An 18,768-nucleotide genomic window follows, 5' to 3' on the forward strand; every position below is an offset into this window, starting at 1 on the left:
ACCCCCATCCCGGCCTCTCGGGGGACCCGCTGTAGCCCAGCCCCGGCCAGCACCCAGGTCTCCGGGCTCAGCTGTGCCCCACGGCAGCCCCTTCCTGTTCTGTGTAGGTAGGAAGGCTCTTTTCAGTTTGGAGGCAGGTCACCGGCCTGACGTTAGGGAGATGCCCCTGTTCTGGAAGTTTCAGGAGCGCGTCCGGGATGCCCTCCTGCGGTGGGCAGGGAAATGAGACAACGGAGGCCCAAGGCTCAGCTCTCCAGAAGCCTGGCCTCAGGTGCCTCACCTGCCCAGACGGGGTGATAACTCACCCACAGCAGCGAAAGAAAAATGCTCACCAGGCCCGATTCAACGGAAGCGCTCAAAACTCAGCAGCTGTTACGACGGTCACTGCAAATCAGTATCGAGGTCACTGAAGCCAGCGGCTCAGCGACAGCGGCGAACCCCTCTTGCCCGTGGAAACTGTGGGGAGTTTCCGGCTCACGCTTTAACGGCAGGGTCCACGGACACAGAACTGGTCCAACAAAGCACAGCACCCACACGACGGAATGCTGTGCCGGCGACACGGTGCCGGAGGGCGGGTCCCGTGGCTCTCGCGAGACCGTGCCCATTTCCTCCAGGCCACGCCGGGAGGAGACACATTCAGGGGCGCCTCACGGGTGGCCCGCCCTCGGCTGCGGAGGGGACACTTCCATCGCACCAACAAACACAACCGATCAGCACACCACTGCTGCTACGGGAATATCTCAGGAATCACTACACAGAAAAGGGAGGCAATCTGTCGGATATGAGCAATTTTGAGTTGAAATATATATACTTTTAATATAGATGAGAGGATCCACTTTAAACTGGTAAACACTGGTTACCTTTAGGGAGATTGAAGGGAGTGGGGACTGGAGGGGGGGGGACATGTGGGTGATGCCGGGGGAGGGGGGGCCTTTAACGCTTTCATCTTTCCATTTTGATTGTTTGATTTTTAAAATAAGATTTATAATTTTTTTTTTTTTACAATTTTTAGAACCTTTTTAATTTGAAATGATTACCGATTCACAGGAAATTGCAAGATAGGACACAGAGGGCCCGTGTACCCGTCTCACCCATTGGAAACATCTCACATAACAAGAGTACAATATCGTAACCAGGAAATTGACATGGCTACGAGCCACAGGTCTTGATTTTTAAAATAAGATTTATAAATTTGTATTTTTAAAAAAATTTATTTTATTTTATTTTATTTTTTTTGGTGGTACGTGGGCCTCTCACTGTTGTGGCCTCTCCCGTTGCGGAGCACAGGCTCCGGGTGCGCAGGCTCAGCGGCCACGGCTCACGGGCCCAGCCGCTCCGCGGCACGTGGGATCTTCCCGGACCGGGGCACGAACCCGTGTCCCCCGCATCGGCAGGCGGATTCTCAACCACTGCGCCACCAGGGAAGCCCTTGTATTTTTTTAAAAGGAAAAAAAAAATCAAGCAAAAAATCCTGTCGTCTTTATTCTTCTGATTTTACCACAAGCCAAGGAAAAACTGCAGAGTTTTAGAAAAACTACAGTGTTTAGAAACCAGCAAAACAATGAGAGGAACTAGGACTTGGGAACCCGTCAGGCCCGAGTTTGAACGCCAGTTCCAGCTCTGGCTGTGTGACGTGGTGTCAGCTCCTGAACCTCTCTGAGCTCAGTGCCGTGGAACCACCGTGAGCTGCTACAGTCCACAGAGCAGGCCATCCAGAAAGGTGAGCCCTTTGCTCAACAGACTGAGGCCCTCAAGGGCAGGCTGGGTCTGGGCGGTCTCTGCAATCCTGGACAGAGCGGCCAGCACGAGGCAGCGCCGTGAGAACACGTCCAGAACCAAACGCTCCCAAGTCCCGCTCCTTCTGGCATGAGGCTGGCCTGCACTTCCCACCACCGAGGGGCAGGTGCGCCAGGCAGAGCCTTGAGATCCCGTGAACCTCCCTGCACGGCACCCAGAGACGCTTCAGGCGGTGGGGACGCCGGCGGCCGGTGCCCGAGCGCTTTGGCAGGGAGCAGGCCCCCGCCGAGCGCCGCGGCCACGCGTGCGGGAGGCAGAGAAACTGTTTGCTAATGTTACGCCGCTGCGATTGGGGAGCCTTTTTGAAACTACACTGTGACCCAGCCCGTGGAGACGGACACAGCCAGGGGCCGGGCCCCCATCCTCGCTCCTCTTCATTAGGGGAGGCAGGCGGGCTCAGTTCCCAGCTGTTGGGAGGGTCGGGGGCCCAGCCCCGCGAGTGTCAGCACAGGGCGCCTCCCACGTGGGGAGACCTGTTCGGACACCTAGAAGACACCGGTCTCTTTCGGAGAAGGGAGTTCCTCTAACTAGGACGTCTCTAGTTAACAGATTTAGACCTCCCAGCGCGGGGAACGGGCCCGAGCCGGTGCTGAGGGCAGCGCTCGAGCGCTCCTGGGGCAGGACGGGGTGAGGGAGCCAATACCCGGAGCCTCTGCCTGGCTGGCCTCAGAGAGCTGACCTCCTGGCCGCGCAGCCAGCCCAGGGCTTCCTTGGGAAGCGATGCCAGGCATACAGCCCACCCAAGAGCTGCATGCCCGTCCCAGGGCAATACCGCAGCACCTGCAGGTCCTGGCGGATGCCACGCAACCTCCCAGCCAGCTTCCCCATCTGAAAGCAGAGCAAGGCGACAGCTACCCCACAGGGGTGACGTGGGAAGTAAAAGCCCAGCGTGGCTCCAGGCACACAGGGAGCGCTTTCCAAAGCAGTGCCCTCCTCCCCACCCTGCTTTCCTGCCAAAGTCACTCTTCGGGCCCCCCGGACCAGAGAGAAGCCAGGTCCTGTCCTCTACAACTGCCCTGCTCCCCGCCTCAGCTGACGCCCCGATGCACTCTGGGAACCCTCCTCACTGCCTGCATCCCCGGGACGGCCAGGCCGGCGAGCGCTGTCCCCGGTGGACGTCTCGCACAGCCCTGGCCACGCTGCCTGGCTCGGCCTGGCCTCACCAGGGCGGGGCGGGGAGCGGCCAGTCCCACAAACCACTGTGTGCTTCCAGCTTGCGGGTGGAGGTGCCCAACACCCTCCTGGATGCCACACCTGGCACAGGTGCTCTGGGAGCCCCTCCTCGAAGGGCCTTCCAGAATCACTGCCCAATCACGCCATGCGGAGAGCCGCACCCAGATTCCAGAGCCTTCTGGTCCCACCTGTGTCCCCAGAGACACAGGCCGGAGGCCAGCCTGCCAGCAGGAGATGCACAGGACTGCAAGGGGGTGGGTCCCAGCAGCCCATCGCCTTCACCTGACCCGCCCAGACATACCTGGGCGCTCCTGTCGCCCTAAGACAACAGGAAGGCTCTGTTCCCGGTCTGGCTGAGATGCTCCCCAGCCCCCCAGCCACGGGAGACGTGACGTATTGGGGGCTCTGTGCATCTTGGAGGGAGGGGAGGGACAGCGGTCTAAACCATCAGGCTAAACCTCAGAATCTTCATCAGCACCCACCCTCAGGGAGACCAACGGGAGTCAGCTCGCTGCAAGACACCCGCATGTCCCCAGGGGGCTCCGCCTTGGTGCTTTGATTAACGAAGCGGAAGCTGGAGGCCCCCCGATCACCGAGACAGTGCAATCGGGGGGCAGCACTCACCAGCCTCCCCACTGTCAGCAGGGGTGGGACCCCAGGAGACGCCTCCCAGGAGTTAGGGCTCTTAAGCCAAACTCTCCACGGAAGCAGATAGTGTTTGTTAAGTAAACAGTCACCGGGAGAGTCGGGGCGGGGGGGGGGGCTGACTTCCCCATCAGCATCTTTCAGAGGGTAGAGCCTGGAGTCTGGGGTCAGGACACCAGAGGCTCAGAGCGCCCGTCGAGGGGAGTGTCCTGTAAGACGAAGCCACCCCGACCGGTGGCAGATCTGCAGGAGGTGTAGGGAGGACAGGTGGTCCCGAAGACGTCTCCAGGGCTGCCCTGAAACCCAAAGGTGTCTGACCTTGCCCGGCGCATGGAAGGCCACAGCTCAGGGCCCACTCAGGGCTGGCGGGAGCCAGACGGGAAGGGACCCCCCCCCCCAGGGCCACTGGGCAGGGCGAGAACCCAGCCAGCCTCCCGCCTCTGGAAAGTCCCTCCTTGCTTCGCCAGGGTGCAAACGCCACGTAGCTTCACCCCAGATGGTCAGTGACGCCGGTCACAGCAGTGAGACGTCCCCAAGAGAAGGCCCTTCTCTTACCTTTGCCAGAGTGTCTGCCACGCTCACCAGAGGCTGCTTCGCGGGATACTTGGCCATGTCCCATTCGAAGTGGGTCACGAAGGACGTTAAGTCAGCTGGAAGGACATAAACACATTGCGACAGACAGTTCCCGTCTCTCCTGAGACCCAGGCAGGCCAAGCGTCCCCACTGAAACCGAGGGAGCAATGAGAGGAACGGAAGGACAGACTCAGGGCGCCCTCCCCCTCCGGGAAGGCAGACGCTCCCCACGGGAGCAGAGGGCCAGGCCAGCCATCAGCCAGGACCACGGGCAGCCCTACCCCGAGGATGCTGTAAAGGTGCGCTCCTGCACCCAAACTCAGACTCACACGGCTGCCCCAGAGCCCCGCGTGTGAGAGGCCCTGCGCTCCCGGGGGGTGGCCACGAAGTCGGAGATATTCTGCGGCACCAGACGTACCCCCCGCTTTTTCCAGTTGGTTCGACCACACTCCCAGCTGAGCTGTCAGTTCGAGGTACCCCAGAGAGCCCCAAGCCGACCCCCAAGACCCCACAGCCACCACGGGCGCCACCTGCCCGGCAGGTGACCATCTCCCCGCCTCTCCCACGTCCCAGCGCTAGACACGGGCCAGGTCCTCACACGCGTCCGTTTCAGCAAAGGCATTTTCAACATTAGCGAAACACTGGAGTTAGTGAAGGTGGGTTTTACCACCTGGTACGGACGTGCGTTTGTCAGGGTATGTTCTTTACATAGAAGTGTATAGTGAGTGGATCAAATCAGAGTTTTCTCAAATTTTCTTTTCTCTCTTACTTTCTCCAAAAGCAAAAGCCTAAACCTGCGTGCTCAGGGCGCTGTGATTGTCTCCAACCAGCCGCGGGTGGAGGAAGGGGCTGGGAGGTCGGGCAGCGACGCTTGGGGGACCTGGGGCGTCTTAGTAACCAAAGCTCTTTGCACCTCAGCCTCCTGGCCTGAGAAGGGGGTGCGCGAAGGGGTGTCCGCACACCTCCTGAGGGCCCTCTCTCCTCAGGTGAGCTCTGGGCTCCTTGAAAGGGTGCGACCTGGGGGCCAGCTGCAGGCTACACCCCGGTCCAGTACCCCTTCGGTGTGGGATGCGCTAAGGGGGCCCCCAGAATTCCACGAACCCCAGCAAGATGGGCCTTGCTATCCTGGGTTCTCACCCCAGGTTATGTGGACGCCGGCCCTTCACGCAGGTGAAAAGGGACTGGTCACTGCTCCCTCAACATTCAGTCACCGTGACTGAAGGCCCGCTCACTACTGTGCTGGGGACAGCAGACCGTAGCCCCCCCGCCTTCGAGGTGCTCGCTGTTTGCTCGGACACGAGTCAAACATGACACCGCAGTGGGCGGTGTAACACAAGGCCGGCCGGGGCTGAGGAAGGAGGGGGCGAGCCCACACCTGCCTCCTGCCCTGCGGGGGCTCCAAGGGCTTCGTGGGGACCCCGTATTCACGCAGCGACGGAACGGGGCAGAGTTTGCCACGTGGCCAGCAGAGGACGCTGGGCCTCAGGCGGGGTGGACGGGAGAACATCACGTGCGGGACGCGAGGACCCCCTGGGTCAAGCTGACCGAGCAGGGAGTGTGGACGGAGGGGGAACAGGAAGGCCAGGCAGGGTCAGGAGGGTCACGTCTGCACCTTCTCCTGTGGCGACGCAGACACCAGGCCCGCCTCCTGAGCCCCTCGCACATGCCAGCAGTGGGACACGCGTCAATCCAACCTCAACAGCACTAAGGAAAGGTCAGTTCGTTTACCCTTCAACCCTGTTCAGTATGATTATTATCTCCATTTCAGAGATGAGGAAACTGGCACAGAGTAAGTCGTGTAACGTCCACCAGAAAAGGAGACAAGGAACGTGGAGGCCAGGGAGGACCACGCTCCTTCCCCGCCCCGGCCTCGGGCAGGCGCGGCCACACTCTGGGGGGTTGGGGGGCACAGGGAAGCCGCCGTTGTGGGCACCTTCCCAAGAACCACACTCCAATACCCCTGGTCTCCTGACTTAGAGGGTCCTTCAGATTCCAACGGTGTTGGGAGTGACAAGAGGGCCTCTGAGGCACCAAGGGTGGGGCCCTGACCCAAGTGGACTAGTGCCCTTATAAGGAGACACCAAAGAGCCCCCGCACCCCCCGTGCTCCCACCAAGCAAGGCCGAACACACAGGGAAGGGAGCAGGTTCTCACCAGGAACCACATCTGCCATCACCTTGACCTTGAATTTCCAGCCTCCAGAGCTGTGACAGATAAACATCTGTGGTTTAAGCCTCCAGTGTGCAGTATTTTGATATGGCAGCCTGAGCTAATACAGATTTTGGTATTAATTTGGTATTAATATGCATTTGGGGATTGCTGCGCTAGGGCAGGGAAATGACTTTGTAGGAAGGATCCAGGCCTCGGAGGCACTGCACTGAGGTCTGGATGATGGCAGGGGCGCAGTCAGAGGCAGAACTGACGGTCACAAAGGACTCCCCGTGTGACAGCAGTCACCCCGATCCTGCTACTGGACCCTGCTGTGGGCCAGGCCCTGGGCAAGCACGACGGTCACACGCCTCCCATGCGGTCACGTGCTGCCCGGTGGGGGCCATCGCCCGCCACACAGGCCGGGGAACAGCCCGCCCTAGGCAGGTGCCGGGCAGACGTGTACTCTAGAGACTCCTGCCCCTGCGCCCCCGGACCCCATGGGCACACCACCACCCAAGCTAAGCCACCCCTGACCCCTCACTCTCTCTCTCACTGCTGCTCTTGTCCTGAACATCAGGCTGGAGACCAACTCCTGAAAGCCTGCCCAACCCTCCCTCCGCTGCTGGCCCGAGCCCTGGGATGCCCGCCAGACTCATCACACGAACGACGCTGCACCATCACCCTTGATCCCCTTGCTCTCTCAGCCGCCCTGAGGGCAGGTGATTATCTCTGTGTCCCCAGAGCCTGTGACAGTGCCCAGCAGGCAGCAAGCGCTTCGTATGAGAATCTGCCTAATAACCCCGATTACTGCACTAACTAACACTAGCCGGGTTGCTTAGAAGAGGTACCTTTCAGATAAGGTCTCGTGTCCATGCATTTTCACAAACTCCAGGCTTTTACGGCACTCAAACCAAAGAGAACACGCCCCTCTTTTCGACTAGCATGCCTGTAATTCCTTTCAGACTCAGCCCCCCTCCTTGTGGAGGCTCCTAAGCACTTGGTTTCCATCACAGCACGTCAGGCACTGTGCGTCGGATCCCGAGGCCGTGAGCTCTTGGAGGACAATCATCTCTGGATGCTCAGCACCCAGCGCAGTGCCTGGTGCTCGATGGCCAGGCACGAGCGTCCGATGAATGAGGAGGTTAGATAAGGAGACGGTGAAGGTCTCCCCGCAGAAACCTCCAGAACCCTCTGGTTTGTGACCGTGACTTCTTCCTCCTCCTCCTCCGACACCTCCGCTCCCAGGTGGGGAGCACCATCCCCAGCTCCAGGCGCTGCCCCCTCCCCGCAGCCCCAGCTCACGCACCCAAGGGCCCTGCCCTCTCCGCCCGAGGTCGGTCCTCAGCCTTAGAAAACGGCAGCCCTGGGCCCTCCTGTGCTGCCGGCACCGCAGCCTCCGCTCCGCCTGCTTCGGAAATGACAGGCTCCCGTCCCCTCCCCCCTCCCTGGCTGAAGTCCGGAAGCCTGGTCTCCAGGGAGCAGTACGGGGCTTGGATCAAGGGCCCGTGAGGTGGGACCACGGCCCAGGCAGGCTCACTCTGAATCAGAACACACTGTGCACAGGCGGCTGCCCTTGAGCAACAATGACGTCATCTAAGAACCAAAACAAGGTCTTCCCGGCAGCAGCAGAAAAAAGGACCCGTGACCACACAGGCAGCGGCCTGCCGCCCGGGCAGCCAGACGGGCCTTCGGACGGTTCCGACTCTGCGCACTCGGCCTCTGCCGCAATCAAACGCGTCTGTGTCCTTCCGCGCTCCAACAAAAACAAAAGGTGCCCGGGCAGAGCAGAGGAGCCGCAAAGGGATCGAGTCCATTGACAGGTGAGAACACCAAGAACCAGGGAGGTGACCTGCCAAGGTCGCAAAGGACCAAGCCTGACTGCTCCAAGGCCAGTGCGGCTGGCCCTCCAGGAAACACAGCCCAGAAGACTTGGGTGTACCCTCGGGGACGTTGGATTAAAATCCCACCTGCTGGGGGGCAACACTGAGTTTTTCTCCAGTTAATGCTCTCAATCGCTAGTTCCCTGGGTGCTCTGCAGAAGGAAAATATTTCCCCATCCGAATAATATCAGGAAAGCCTGAGCCAAGCCGTTTCAAAGGTCTCTTGACTGCAGTACTTTTCAGAGCCTTTACTACACATGCATGAGCAGTGTTCAGGAGCCGGCCATGAGCACTGCCCTAGCGTCCTTGACCTTTGTTTGCACAGGGCTGCGGTACGGGACCAGCTTCGGAGGCTTTAGTCTGGAAGTTGTGGGCACCCAACTCCCAGGAGGCCTAGAGATAATGAAACACGTACCAACAAATGGAGCTGAATTCCCACCTCCTGAGAAGAGAAGCAGCGGCTCTCAGAGTCACGCCACTTGGACTGGGAATGGATCCGATGTAATAATAACATCTAATTTTAACTGATGTGAATTTTGAGTAGAATGTAAGCATTTTGATCATTATTGTAATGTGAGCTCAAATCCTAGAATCCTCAAGACCAGGTTTTTATGTAGAAAACTAGCTCTAGGCCCTAAGTCCGCGCTTCAGTCTAGGGTCCTATGAGTTACCTGCTGGGAAGTAAGATCAGTTCGTCAATTGAGCAAAATAAATTTTTTTGATTAGCCTCGGCAAGAAATCTCAGTGTTACTAACAGATTGCATTTGGGAAGGCATTTTGGTGACTTCTAATCTGTAAAGATTTGTATTCGTCCTAAGAGGATTTGCTGGCTTCAATTCCACCAGTCTGAGCAGGCTGGAGAAAAACCGAAGCAAACGACACCTTCTAACAGGGAGACCAGAAATGGCCTGAGCGTAGGGGCTCTCCCAGGAGGGGCCTGAGAGAAGACAGCTAGTGAACCCCATCAAGGCCATACAAAGCTAAGCCTGGCATTTAAGTCGCCAGGTCCACAAAACAGCCAGCCCCCAAGAACAGGCAGGAGGACGCTAGGGACAGCCATCAAGGCAAGAAGCAAACCACAAGCCAAAAGATGCCCGAGCTGACCTTGAACTCCAGGGTCAAGGCATTCACCACTCCAGGAGGCATGCAGTGCTGCTGCTGGAGGCAAGGGAGATGCAAGGAAGAGGGGGGGAGGGAAAAAACAGTTGCTCTCTGTGTTATATGGATATCGTGACCACGCTACGGGATTGTCACTTGAGAAATCCATCGTCACCTGATCACCGTATCCCTACAACCAGACTGAGATTCCACCTTCCCGGGGACATGCAGGTGGTATACTGAGCACACGCACAGCAAACAACACACAACCTACTCTTCAAGCATTTCATTTTTTCCTTCAAACCTGCAACGTAATGAGGTGGAGTTATTAGACCGCATTAACATGCAAAACTAAGTTCAGAGTTGGGAGTACGAACATGTCCATTTATCAGTTAAAACAAGCAAATAAAAAGCTTTCGAATGTTCCCAGGAGGGAACTCCCTGGCCGTTCAGTGGTTAGGACTCCACGCTTCCACTACAGGGGGCGCGAGTTCGATCCCTGGTCGGGGAGTTGAGACCCCGCATGCAACACGGCGGTCAGAAAAAGGAAATGTTCCCAGAAGGGGAAAGACCTTAATTTATATGGAATAAATGATATAAATAAATATTAAATACAGAATGTATGTTCTCATTTTCAGTATACTTATGCATAGAGTCATAGGTTTAATGATTTCTACAGATGCTGAAACACCTAATTCTAAGGTTTCCAAAGCCTCAAAGTTTTTGTCTTGCATATTTTAAGTGCATTCAAATTGTTTGTACACTAATTCATGGACCAAAACATCCTTGGAATCTAAAGATTTATCCTGTTTGCATAGGGGAGACAGAATGCCAAAGGCAAACGTGCTACCCGAAGAAGTGTTTTTGGTCGATCTCTCCTCTAGCTACTGGGCACAACTAAAGAATTCAGTCTGAGGCATGCCCAGCAAGGAAGGCGTTTTTCAGCCTCGTTTGGAGAAAGGGATAAATCGGTTGGGGGGTGGGGATGGAATACTCCGTGGGGGATAAAGTGGAGGCTGACAGACAAGGTGGGTGAGCCAACCAACCACTAAACCTCACTGAATCCATTTTCATTTCAAATTTCATTGAGGAGTTCAGCTACAGGTAAGAAATGCCAGATGCTTTAGAAATGAGACAGCAGGATTATAAGCTTGTAAAGGGGCACGTCTTTCAAACCGTGGTGCCGATGTGTCAGTTTGGAGCCTCCGTGGTACCTGTATCATTTCAGCCGCTGCTGTGTGGCCACATCTAAGGCCACTGATGGCCCAGCAGGAGCTGGGAAAGCAGCGTCATAAACGCACTTCAGGAACCTACCTCCGTTGGCCAGAAGGTTCTCCTGGACCTTCCCCTTCGCATCTTCCATCACTTCCACCACACTCTGGGCCATTCTCTTTATGAGGCTTTGGGGAAAGAACAAACAGCCAGTTAGAGTAGAAAACTGCCCTCAGAATATCTCACACTCTGCTGGAGGGAAAAGGACCAAGATCACCCTTTGGGAGGACAATCCGGCAACATGCACGAAGAGACGTAAAACGCTAACCAGTATTTAAACCAGTGTTACCACTTCTGGGAAACTATCTTAAGGAAACCGGACAAACAGAAAAAGCTTTCTGAATAAAAAGATGTTCTTCGCAGTAACGTTGCTGACAGCGAAAAACTGGAAGCCACTGGAAGGTTTGACAATAGCGGATTGTTTAAGTGAAGGATGGTATACCCAGCTGAGGGGCTATTAGCAGCCACTGAAAATAGGTTTACAAAGAATTTCTAATGCCGTGGAACAAGGCGTGCATTATAATGTTACGTGGAATAAAACCAAGATACAGGCTTATACAGACAGTATGGCTGCAGCTAGATGAAAATGTTCTTCCTACTTTACATATTTTCTAATCTAATCCAGTATTGCTTTTATAATTAGAAAATGAAAACTTTCTAAGTCTTCAGAAAACACACTGAAGGCTCCAGAAAGTATAAGGAAAGGAAAGGATGAGATTTGGAGGCAGGAGGACTCAAGTTCACTGTGGCTCTGCCAAATGTATGACTCTGGCCAAATTTATTTAATCTCTTTGAGCCTCAGTTCTCTTCTCTGTAAAATGGGATGATACCCATTTTGCGGGATTGTTATAAATATCAATAGAACTAATCAGGCAGGAGTGTCTGGTGGCAAAGAGTGTCCACTCCTGGAGGCCCATCAGTCAGAAGTCCAGCTGGCAGCCGGCCAACCAGGATCAAAGTCTAAAAGCTCTGATGATCTACATCTTTGCCTCGGGCCCTCTCTCCTCATTCTCCTGGCTCCCAGGAGGGAGCAGGTGTTTGCAGGGAGGAGGATGAGGTCACTGAATTCCAAATGGAGAACACGGTTTTCTGCTGATGCAGGCACTGGCCATGTGGCCACTCAGGGTGTGGAGCCCAGGGGCCTAGGGCCCGACACAGAAAACTGAGGCAGAGGGCACTGAAAGGCCCCAGATTAAAAAAAGATAGGGAGAGAGGGAAAGACGGACAGAGGAAAGGGACAGACGGAGAGAGGGAAGGAAAAAATGACGGAGTAGGCAGGGAGAGCAACTTGTTTTCGTATCTAACTAATGTATGTTCGTGACCATAAACTGAAAAATACAAGTATAAAGTAATTAACAAAAAATGAAGGGGCTTTCCTGGTGGTGCAGTGGTTGCGAATCTGCCTGCCGATGCAGGGGCACGGGTTCGAGCCCTGGTCCAGGAAGATCCCACATGCCGCGGAGCAACTGAGCCCGTGCGCCACAACTACTGAGCCCACATGCCACAACTACTGAAGCCTGCGTGCCTAGAGCCCGTGCTCCGCAACAAGAGAATCCACCGCAACGAGAAGCCCACGCACGGCAATGAACAGTAGCCCCCGCTCGCCACAACTAGAGAAAGCCTGAGCGCAGCAACGAAGACCCAACGCAGCCAAGAATAAATATAATTAATCAATAATTAATTAATTAAAAAAAAAGAACCACCACACTCTCCCACCCAAAAGGAAACATGTGCTTTGCATTTTGGCATCTTTCCAAATACTTAATACTTCCACGGTTTATATTAAGTTGAGGTTTTCTTTTGTTTACCAAATCCTCTATCACTGTTATTGAATCATCACAAAAATTCTCGAAGAGGTTAAGAGGTTATCATCTCATTTTACAGATGGGAGACTGTGGCCCAGAGGAGTAATCTGCCTCCCAACTACCCAGTCTGTCTGTGGACCCCAAGGCTCTGGGCCACGTGGGCTCAAATCTCCACAAATGTGTTGGCATTTCTTAGGATAGTAGTTCTGCATCTTACTAATGGTAACTGGGGCAAGTTACCTAGCTAATCTCATTCTGTTTCCTTGGCAAAATGGGGGTGATGCTCCCCGTCTCACAGAGTTTGGTGCAACGCATATCAAGAACCAGGCTCCCGGGAGCTTGTGGTAGGTACCTTCAGATGAGCTGTCGGCAGCGTGATGGAGGCGTCTGGCTCTCTGCCCTCCGGCTCCCCAGTAGATTCGATAGGAGACGGTGAGGACAGGGGTAGGCGTTGCAAATCTGGTTCCCTCCCAGTTCCAGTAACCTATCTCCCCTCGTCTCCTATAGCCTAGCGGTGTGGCAACCTCTCTGCGTCTACCTGGGTTCCTGTACCATTCCTTGTGCCTCTCAACAGCCCTCATACAACTATATGAATAGACCTTTCTCAAATCATCCTAATTGGAGTATGTCTTCTGTTATTTGTCAGAACCCTGACCCTATAAATTCATTCGTTCATTCACTCATTCATTTAGCAAATTCCAGACATTAATCAACTGTGTGCCAAGCACTGATTAGAGCGCTGCGAACCTAGATGCTATGCACAAAACAGCCCCTGCTCTCAGAGAGCTTCTTTCTGATGCTGTCAAGGGCCCCTCCTTATCATTATTATAGCGACACATGCAGGTTGCTGTCTCTTATTACCATATCCTTTGTCACATGTTGAGTAATTTCTTTACATGAAGGAAGTCGTAACTGCCGCCCCAATGGCAATGCCTGAAGCACAGCAGCTGTTCAGGAAATGTTTGCTGAGTGAATAAACGAATGTCACAGCACCTAAATAACAAACATGCTTCCTTCCTAATCAACCTGAAAGCAGAATTCCCTTGTCATTCTGTTAATGACTCTTTGCTGTTCCCAATTCTAGCCTCCAAGAAATGTTTAACCATAACAAGCATGGCGGCACACCTGCCCCTGGGTGTGTACACCACCACGGAACATCTCAGAATAGCACAGTCGGACGAAGCTGAATTGCTGGAAAAATTGCTTGTTGCACGTCACAAGAATTCCCTGACTTACTGTGATCATTGACTACAGTCACCTGTGAATTGTGGCATGACAATATCAGAACATTTTTCTCATTGAAAGGAATCTAAGCGTCTAGATGCTCTTTTAAGTTTACTTTTTTCACTTTGCAGTTCATTGTGAAAACCTTTACACGTCACGGTAGAGCTTCCTCATTCCTCTCACTGACTGCATAGCATTTCATTGCAAGGTCGTATCATAACTAATTCTCTCGATTGAACATTTGGGTTGTTTACGCTTTGAATGATTTTGCAACAAAACGCATATTTTGCCCATTTGTGCAGGCACATATGTAGGATAAATTGCAGAGGAGTAACTACTGGAAAACAGGGTGTGAGCATTTGCAATTTTAACAGATAAGGCCAAATTATCCACCAAGTATACAGGGCCAGTGTACCCTCCCACCAACAATGGATCAGAGTGCCTGCCTCCTAAATCCTCGCCAACGTGATGGGTTATGGATCTCTTTAATCCCTGCCAATCTGAAAAGTTCGATCTCACTGGTGCTCCGACTTGCATCTGTTTGATCATCAATGAGGCTGGACACCTTTTGATAGGTTTATTAGACTCTACCGATGGCTATTTTCTTCCGGTAATAGAGCGTTCATATCTTTCACTGGTTTCTCGTCATTTTTAAAAAAAAAAAAACATTGATTTGTAAGGGCTCTTAGGTGTTTTGGGGACTCATTTCTTGAGACGCTCCTTTGAGCAAGGTAACATCCCCACTTTGAAGATGAAAAGATTAAGACTTAAAGAGCTAAAAGTCACCCTACAGTGAGTTATACGTGTCAGAGCAGAAGTTGAGCCCAGATCTACATGACTCCAAAGCCATGCTCTTCAGTGCTTGTCTAAACTAAACTCTGGCTCCCTCCTCTAACACAAAAGCTTATACTAACCCACAAGGGAAGATACAGAAATCATATTTTTAATTAAAAAAGCAAACTGCAGATGGTGTGTAACCTTGACTGGGGTTTGGTTACGCTGAGGCTCTCAACAAAATTCATCAGCCTCCTCGTTCAAGATGCACACATTTCACTGTGTGTACATTTTACCTCATTAAAAAAAATTTTTTTTGATGGCCAACAGGCCCATGAAAACATGCTCAATATCACTAATCATTAGAGAACTGCAAATCAAAACTACAATGAGGTATCACCTCACACCAGTCAGAATGACCATCATGAAAAAGTCTACAAACAACAAATGCTAGAGAGGGTGTGGAGAAAAAGGAACCCTCCTACACTGTTGGTAGGAATGTAAATTGATACAGCCACTGTGCAGAACAGTATGGAGGTTCCTTAAAAAAACTAGAAATAGAACTATCATATGATCTAGCAATCCCACTCCTGGGCAGATATCCAGAGAAAACTCTAGTTAGAAAAGATACATTCACCCCAATGTTCAGAGCAGCACTGTGTACAATAGCCAAAACATGGAACCAAAGCCAAATGTCCATCGACAGATGAGTGAATAAAGAAGACGTGGTACATATATACAATGGAATATTATTCAGCCATGAAAAAGAATGAAATAATGCCTTTTGCAGCAACATGGATGGACCTAGAGATTATCATATTAAGTGAAGTAAGTCAGATAGAGAAAGACTTATATGTGAAATCTAAAAAAATGATACAAATGAAGTTATTTATGAAACAGAAACCGACTCACAGACATAGAAAACAAACTTATGGTTACCAAAGGGGACAACGGGGGTGGGGGGGAGATAAATTAGGAGTTGGGATTAATATACACTACTACTATACATAAAATAGATAAACAACATGGACTTACTGTATAACACAGGGAACTATATTCAATATCTTATTGAATAACCTATAATCACCATTATAATAACCTATAATGGAAAAGAATCTGAAAAAAAAATATATATATATATATATATAAAAAAAACTGAACCACTTTGCTGTACACCTGAAACTAACACAACATTGTAAATTAACATTCAATTTTTTTAAATTGTTAAAAAAAAGAAAAGAAAATATATTTTTTTACAAGACACTATCTTTTTTTTTTTTTTTTTTTTCCCCACACAGCACGTGGGATCTTAGTTTCCCGACCAGGGATCGAACCCGTGCCCCCTGCTTTGGAAGTGCAGAGTCTTAACCACTGCACCGCCAGGGAAGTCCAACAGATACTATCTTAATCAAGTGACCAAAGTTCAAATCACCAGTAATGGGAAAAATGAACAACATGTTTCCCCTGATATGATGCATTGAGAAGAACATCACTTTACTTCTGGGATATTCCTGCCAAAAGTACATAACCTGAATCTAATCATGAGGAAACGTCAGATGAGTTCAAATTAAGGAGCATTTTACAAAATAACTGACCTGTGCTCGTCAAAGAACTCAATGTCTTAAAAGTCAAAGAAAGTCTGAATAACTGTTCCAGTTTAAATGAGGCTAATGAGACATGACAATTGTGAAAAACAGGACATCATCTCAATGTTTGCCATTATCTAAGAAAAATATGAGATTTTCTTTTGTTATAAAGGACACTATTGAGATAACTGGTGATATCCAACTAAAAGCAGGAGACTAAATAATATTACTGTATTCCTGATTTTGATCATTGTAGTAGGGGATAATGTCCTTGTTTTTAGAAAATATACATTACAGTGTCTAGAAGTAACGGGATATCACATCTGCAACTCACTGCCAGGAGACTTCAGAAAAAGTGAGTGAGAGAAGATAAACGTGGTAAAGGGAATATGAAAAGTCTTTGAATAGCCTAGCAACTTTGCTGGAACTTTGAAATTAGCTCAGAATAAAACAAAAAATATTTAAGCATGTACAGTATATAATCCCACTTGAAAAAATTATATGTCAGTATACACCTAAATGAGAATCCTGAAAGAAAAGACACCAAACTGTTAACACTGGTTACCTTTGTGTGTACAAGAACAGCACTCTTCCCTTTCTATGTACTTCTGTAATATCGTGCTTGAATTAATTAAGACATAATGTTACTTTTGTAAGTAGAAAACAAAAGAAACGAAATAAAATAATAACATAATAAATAAATAAATAATAATGAATTAAAAAAAAACAAAACACGGCAGCATTATTTACAGTAGCCAAAAGATCGAAGCAATCCAAGTGCCCGTTGATGGATGAATCAATAAGCAAAATGTGGTATTATCCATATAGTGGACTAATCATGCAGCCTTAAAAAGGAAGGAAATTCTGCTGCCTGATAGAACATGGATGAACCTTGAGGTCATTATGTTAAGTGAAATAAAAAGAGAAACACTGTATAATTACACTTAAATGAGGTACCTAGGGTCAAATTCATAGAAAACTGAATACCCACATGTAAAAGAATGAAGTTAATTTAAACCCTTACCTAACACCATATATAAATGGTGTCAAAGTGGATCAAAGACCTAAATGTAAGACCTGAAACCATAAAATGCTTGGAGTAAATCACAAGGCAACAACTTAATGAAACTGGATTAGGCAATGATTTCTTCAATATGACACCAAAAGCACAGACAAAAAAAGAAAAAAAAATACAAGTTGGACTTGATACAAAATTTTAAACTTAGTGTATCAAAACCATTATCAACAGAATAAAAAGGCATCTCACAGCATGAGAGAAAAAAATTGCAAACCATCTGGATAAGGGATTAATATTCAGAATATATAGAGAATCCCTAAAAATCACAACATAAAAAACAAACAACTTCATTCAAAAATGGGCATAGGACTTGAAGACTTCGACATTTCTCCAAAGGAGATATACAAATGGCCAACAAGCACTGAAAAGGGCTCAAAATCACCAGTCAACACTAATGGTGAGGAGGCCTGGTAAAATGCTTGGCCGAGCAACAAGAAGTCACCCGTAAACATCAGGATAAAAGCTTAACCTCACTTGCTGTGATAAAGCACTTTTCACTTACCAGACGGGCATAGTAAAAAGACTTATCATTTCAGCACTGGCAAGTACTCTAGGAAACAGGAATACCCGTGCCCTGTTGACACGGCGTGTCAGATGAACAGCTTTACAAGAGAGTTATTTTCAGAATAGCGATCAAACGTTTTTAACACACAGATATTTTTGCCCAGCAATTCTACCTCTAGGAACTGGCCCTTCTGATACACTGGCTCCTGTGCAAAAAACCGTATACACAAGGATGTGGGCTGTGGCGTGGTCTGTAATTGCAGAAGACAGGAAGTCATCTCAATGTTATCAATAGGGGACCCAGCTGATATAATGGATCACCAAGGAATCTCTAAAAACAATGAGCCAGAGAGACTTCCCTGGCGACGGTCCACTGATTGAGACTCAGCACTTCCACTGCAGGGGGAGCGGCTCAGATCCCTGACTGGGGAACTGAGATCCCGCACGCCCCACGGCATGGCCAAAAAATGAAAAACGATCTAACAAACAAAAAGCAACGAGGGAGGTATCTCACAGATTTCCATGAAAGGTTGTACATCACGGAATAAACGGAAAAATGGCAAATGATAAACAGTATCTATAGTTATGACCACAGTTTTGTAAAAAGCAAAAGACATAAAAACTCTAACTTGTATTACGTAGAGAAAAGTCTATAAAGATTCGCAATAAATTGTGGAAATGGTGTCCTTTGGGGAGTGGGACTGCAGAGGTGGAATTTGGACTTAAAAAACCCAGCATGGTTATGTATTAATAATAAAAAGACCAATAATGGTCTTGCAAATACACAAAGCAAGAAGCTAATAAAGGAATAAGTCAAAAGCATGCTACCTGGGCACAGCCCATTAAGATTTCCTTCAAATTAACTGCTGATACCCCGGCAGTCATCTAGGGACCCCCCACGGGGAGAATGAGTAAGATGGGGGCGGGTGGGGGGGGAGGCATCACCCAGGTGTGAGGTGGGGCAGGTAGGGAACCCAGAAGGGAGGAGGCCTTCAGGAGCTAAGCAGGCAGAATCCAGAGGAGGCCTGGAATGGCAGGGTAAGAGTCAGGAAAGACGGAGACGCCTGTGGCCAAGTATGTGACAGAAACACTCTGTCCTCCCTTTCTACAAATACTCCGGGGCACCTTAAGCACTGATTTCTGCACCCTGGGCTCCAAGGGGGCCCAGAATTCCTGCTGCCCCTTGGGGTATATGACGGCTCAAGAGCT

General features: G+C 50.4%; 1 protein-coding gene across 5 annotated transcripts in view; it reads right to left on the reverse strand.

The window, feature by feature from the left end:
- Nucleotides 1-18,768, reverse strand: part of ATP6V1C2 (ATPase H+ transporting V1 subunit C2) — a 67,261-nt gene that overhangs the window by 14,688 nt on the left and 33,805 nt on the right. For 3 of the 5 annotated variants that reach the window (XM_067008152.1, XM_059078406.2, XM_067008150.1), the window contains 2 exons: nt 10,631-10,716; nt 4,171-4,265 (listed from right to left, as the gene is read on the reverse strand). In XM_067008152.1, the coding sequence (XP_066864253.1) occupies nt 4,171-4,265; nt 10,631-10,716 (181 nt within the window). Of the gene's footprint in view, nt 1-4,170; nt 4,266-9,590; nt 9,621-10,630; nt 10,717-18,768 lie in introns of all 5 variants that reach the window. The other 2 variants (XM_059078407.2, XM_067008151.1) reach the window with 1 other exon arrangement.

Source organism: Kogia breviceps, chromosome 11 (genome assembly GCF_026419965.1).
Source record: "Kogia breviceps isolate mKogBre1 chromosome 11, mKogBre1 haplotype 1, whole genome shotgun sequence".
NCBI lineage: Eukaryota > Metazoa > Chordata > Mammalia > Artiodactyla > Physeteridae > Kogia > Kogia breviceps.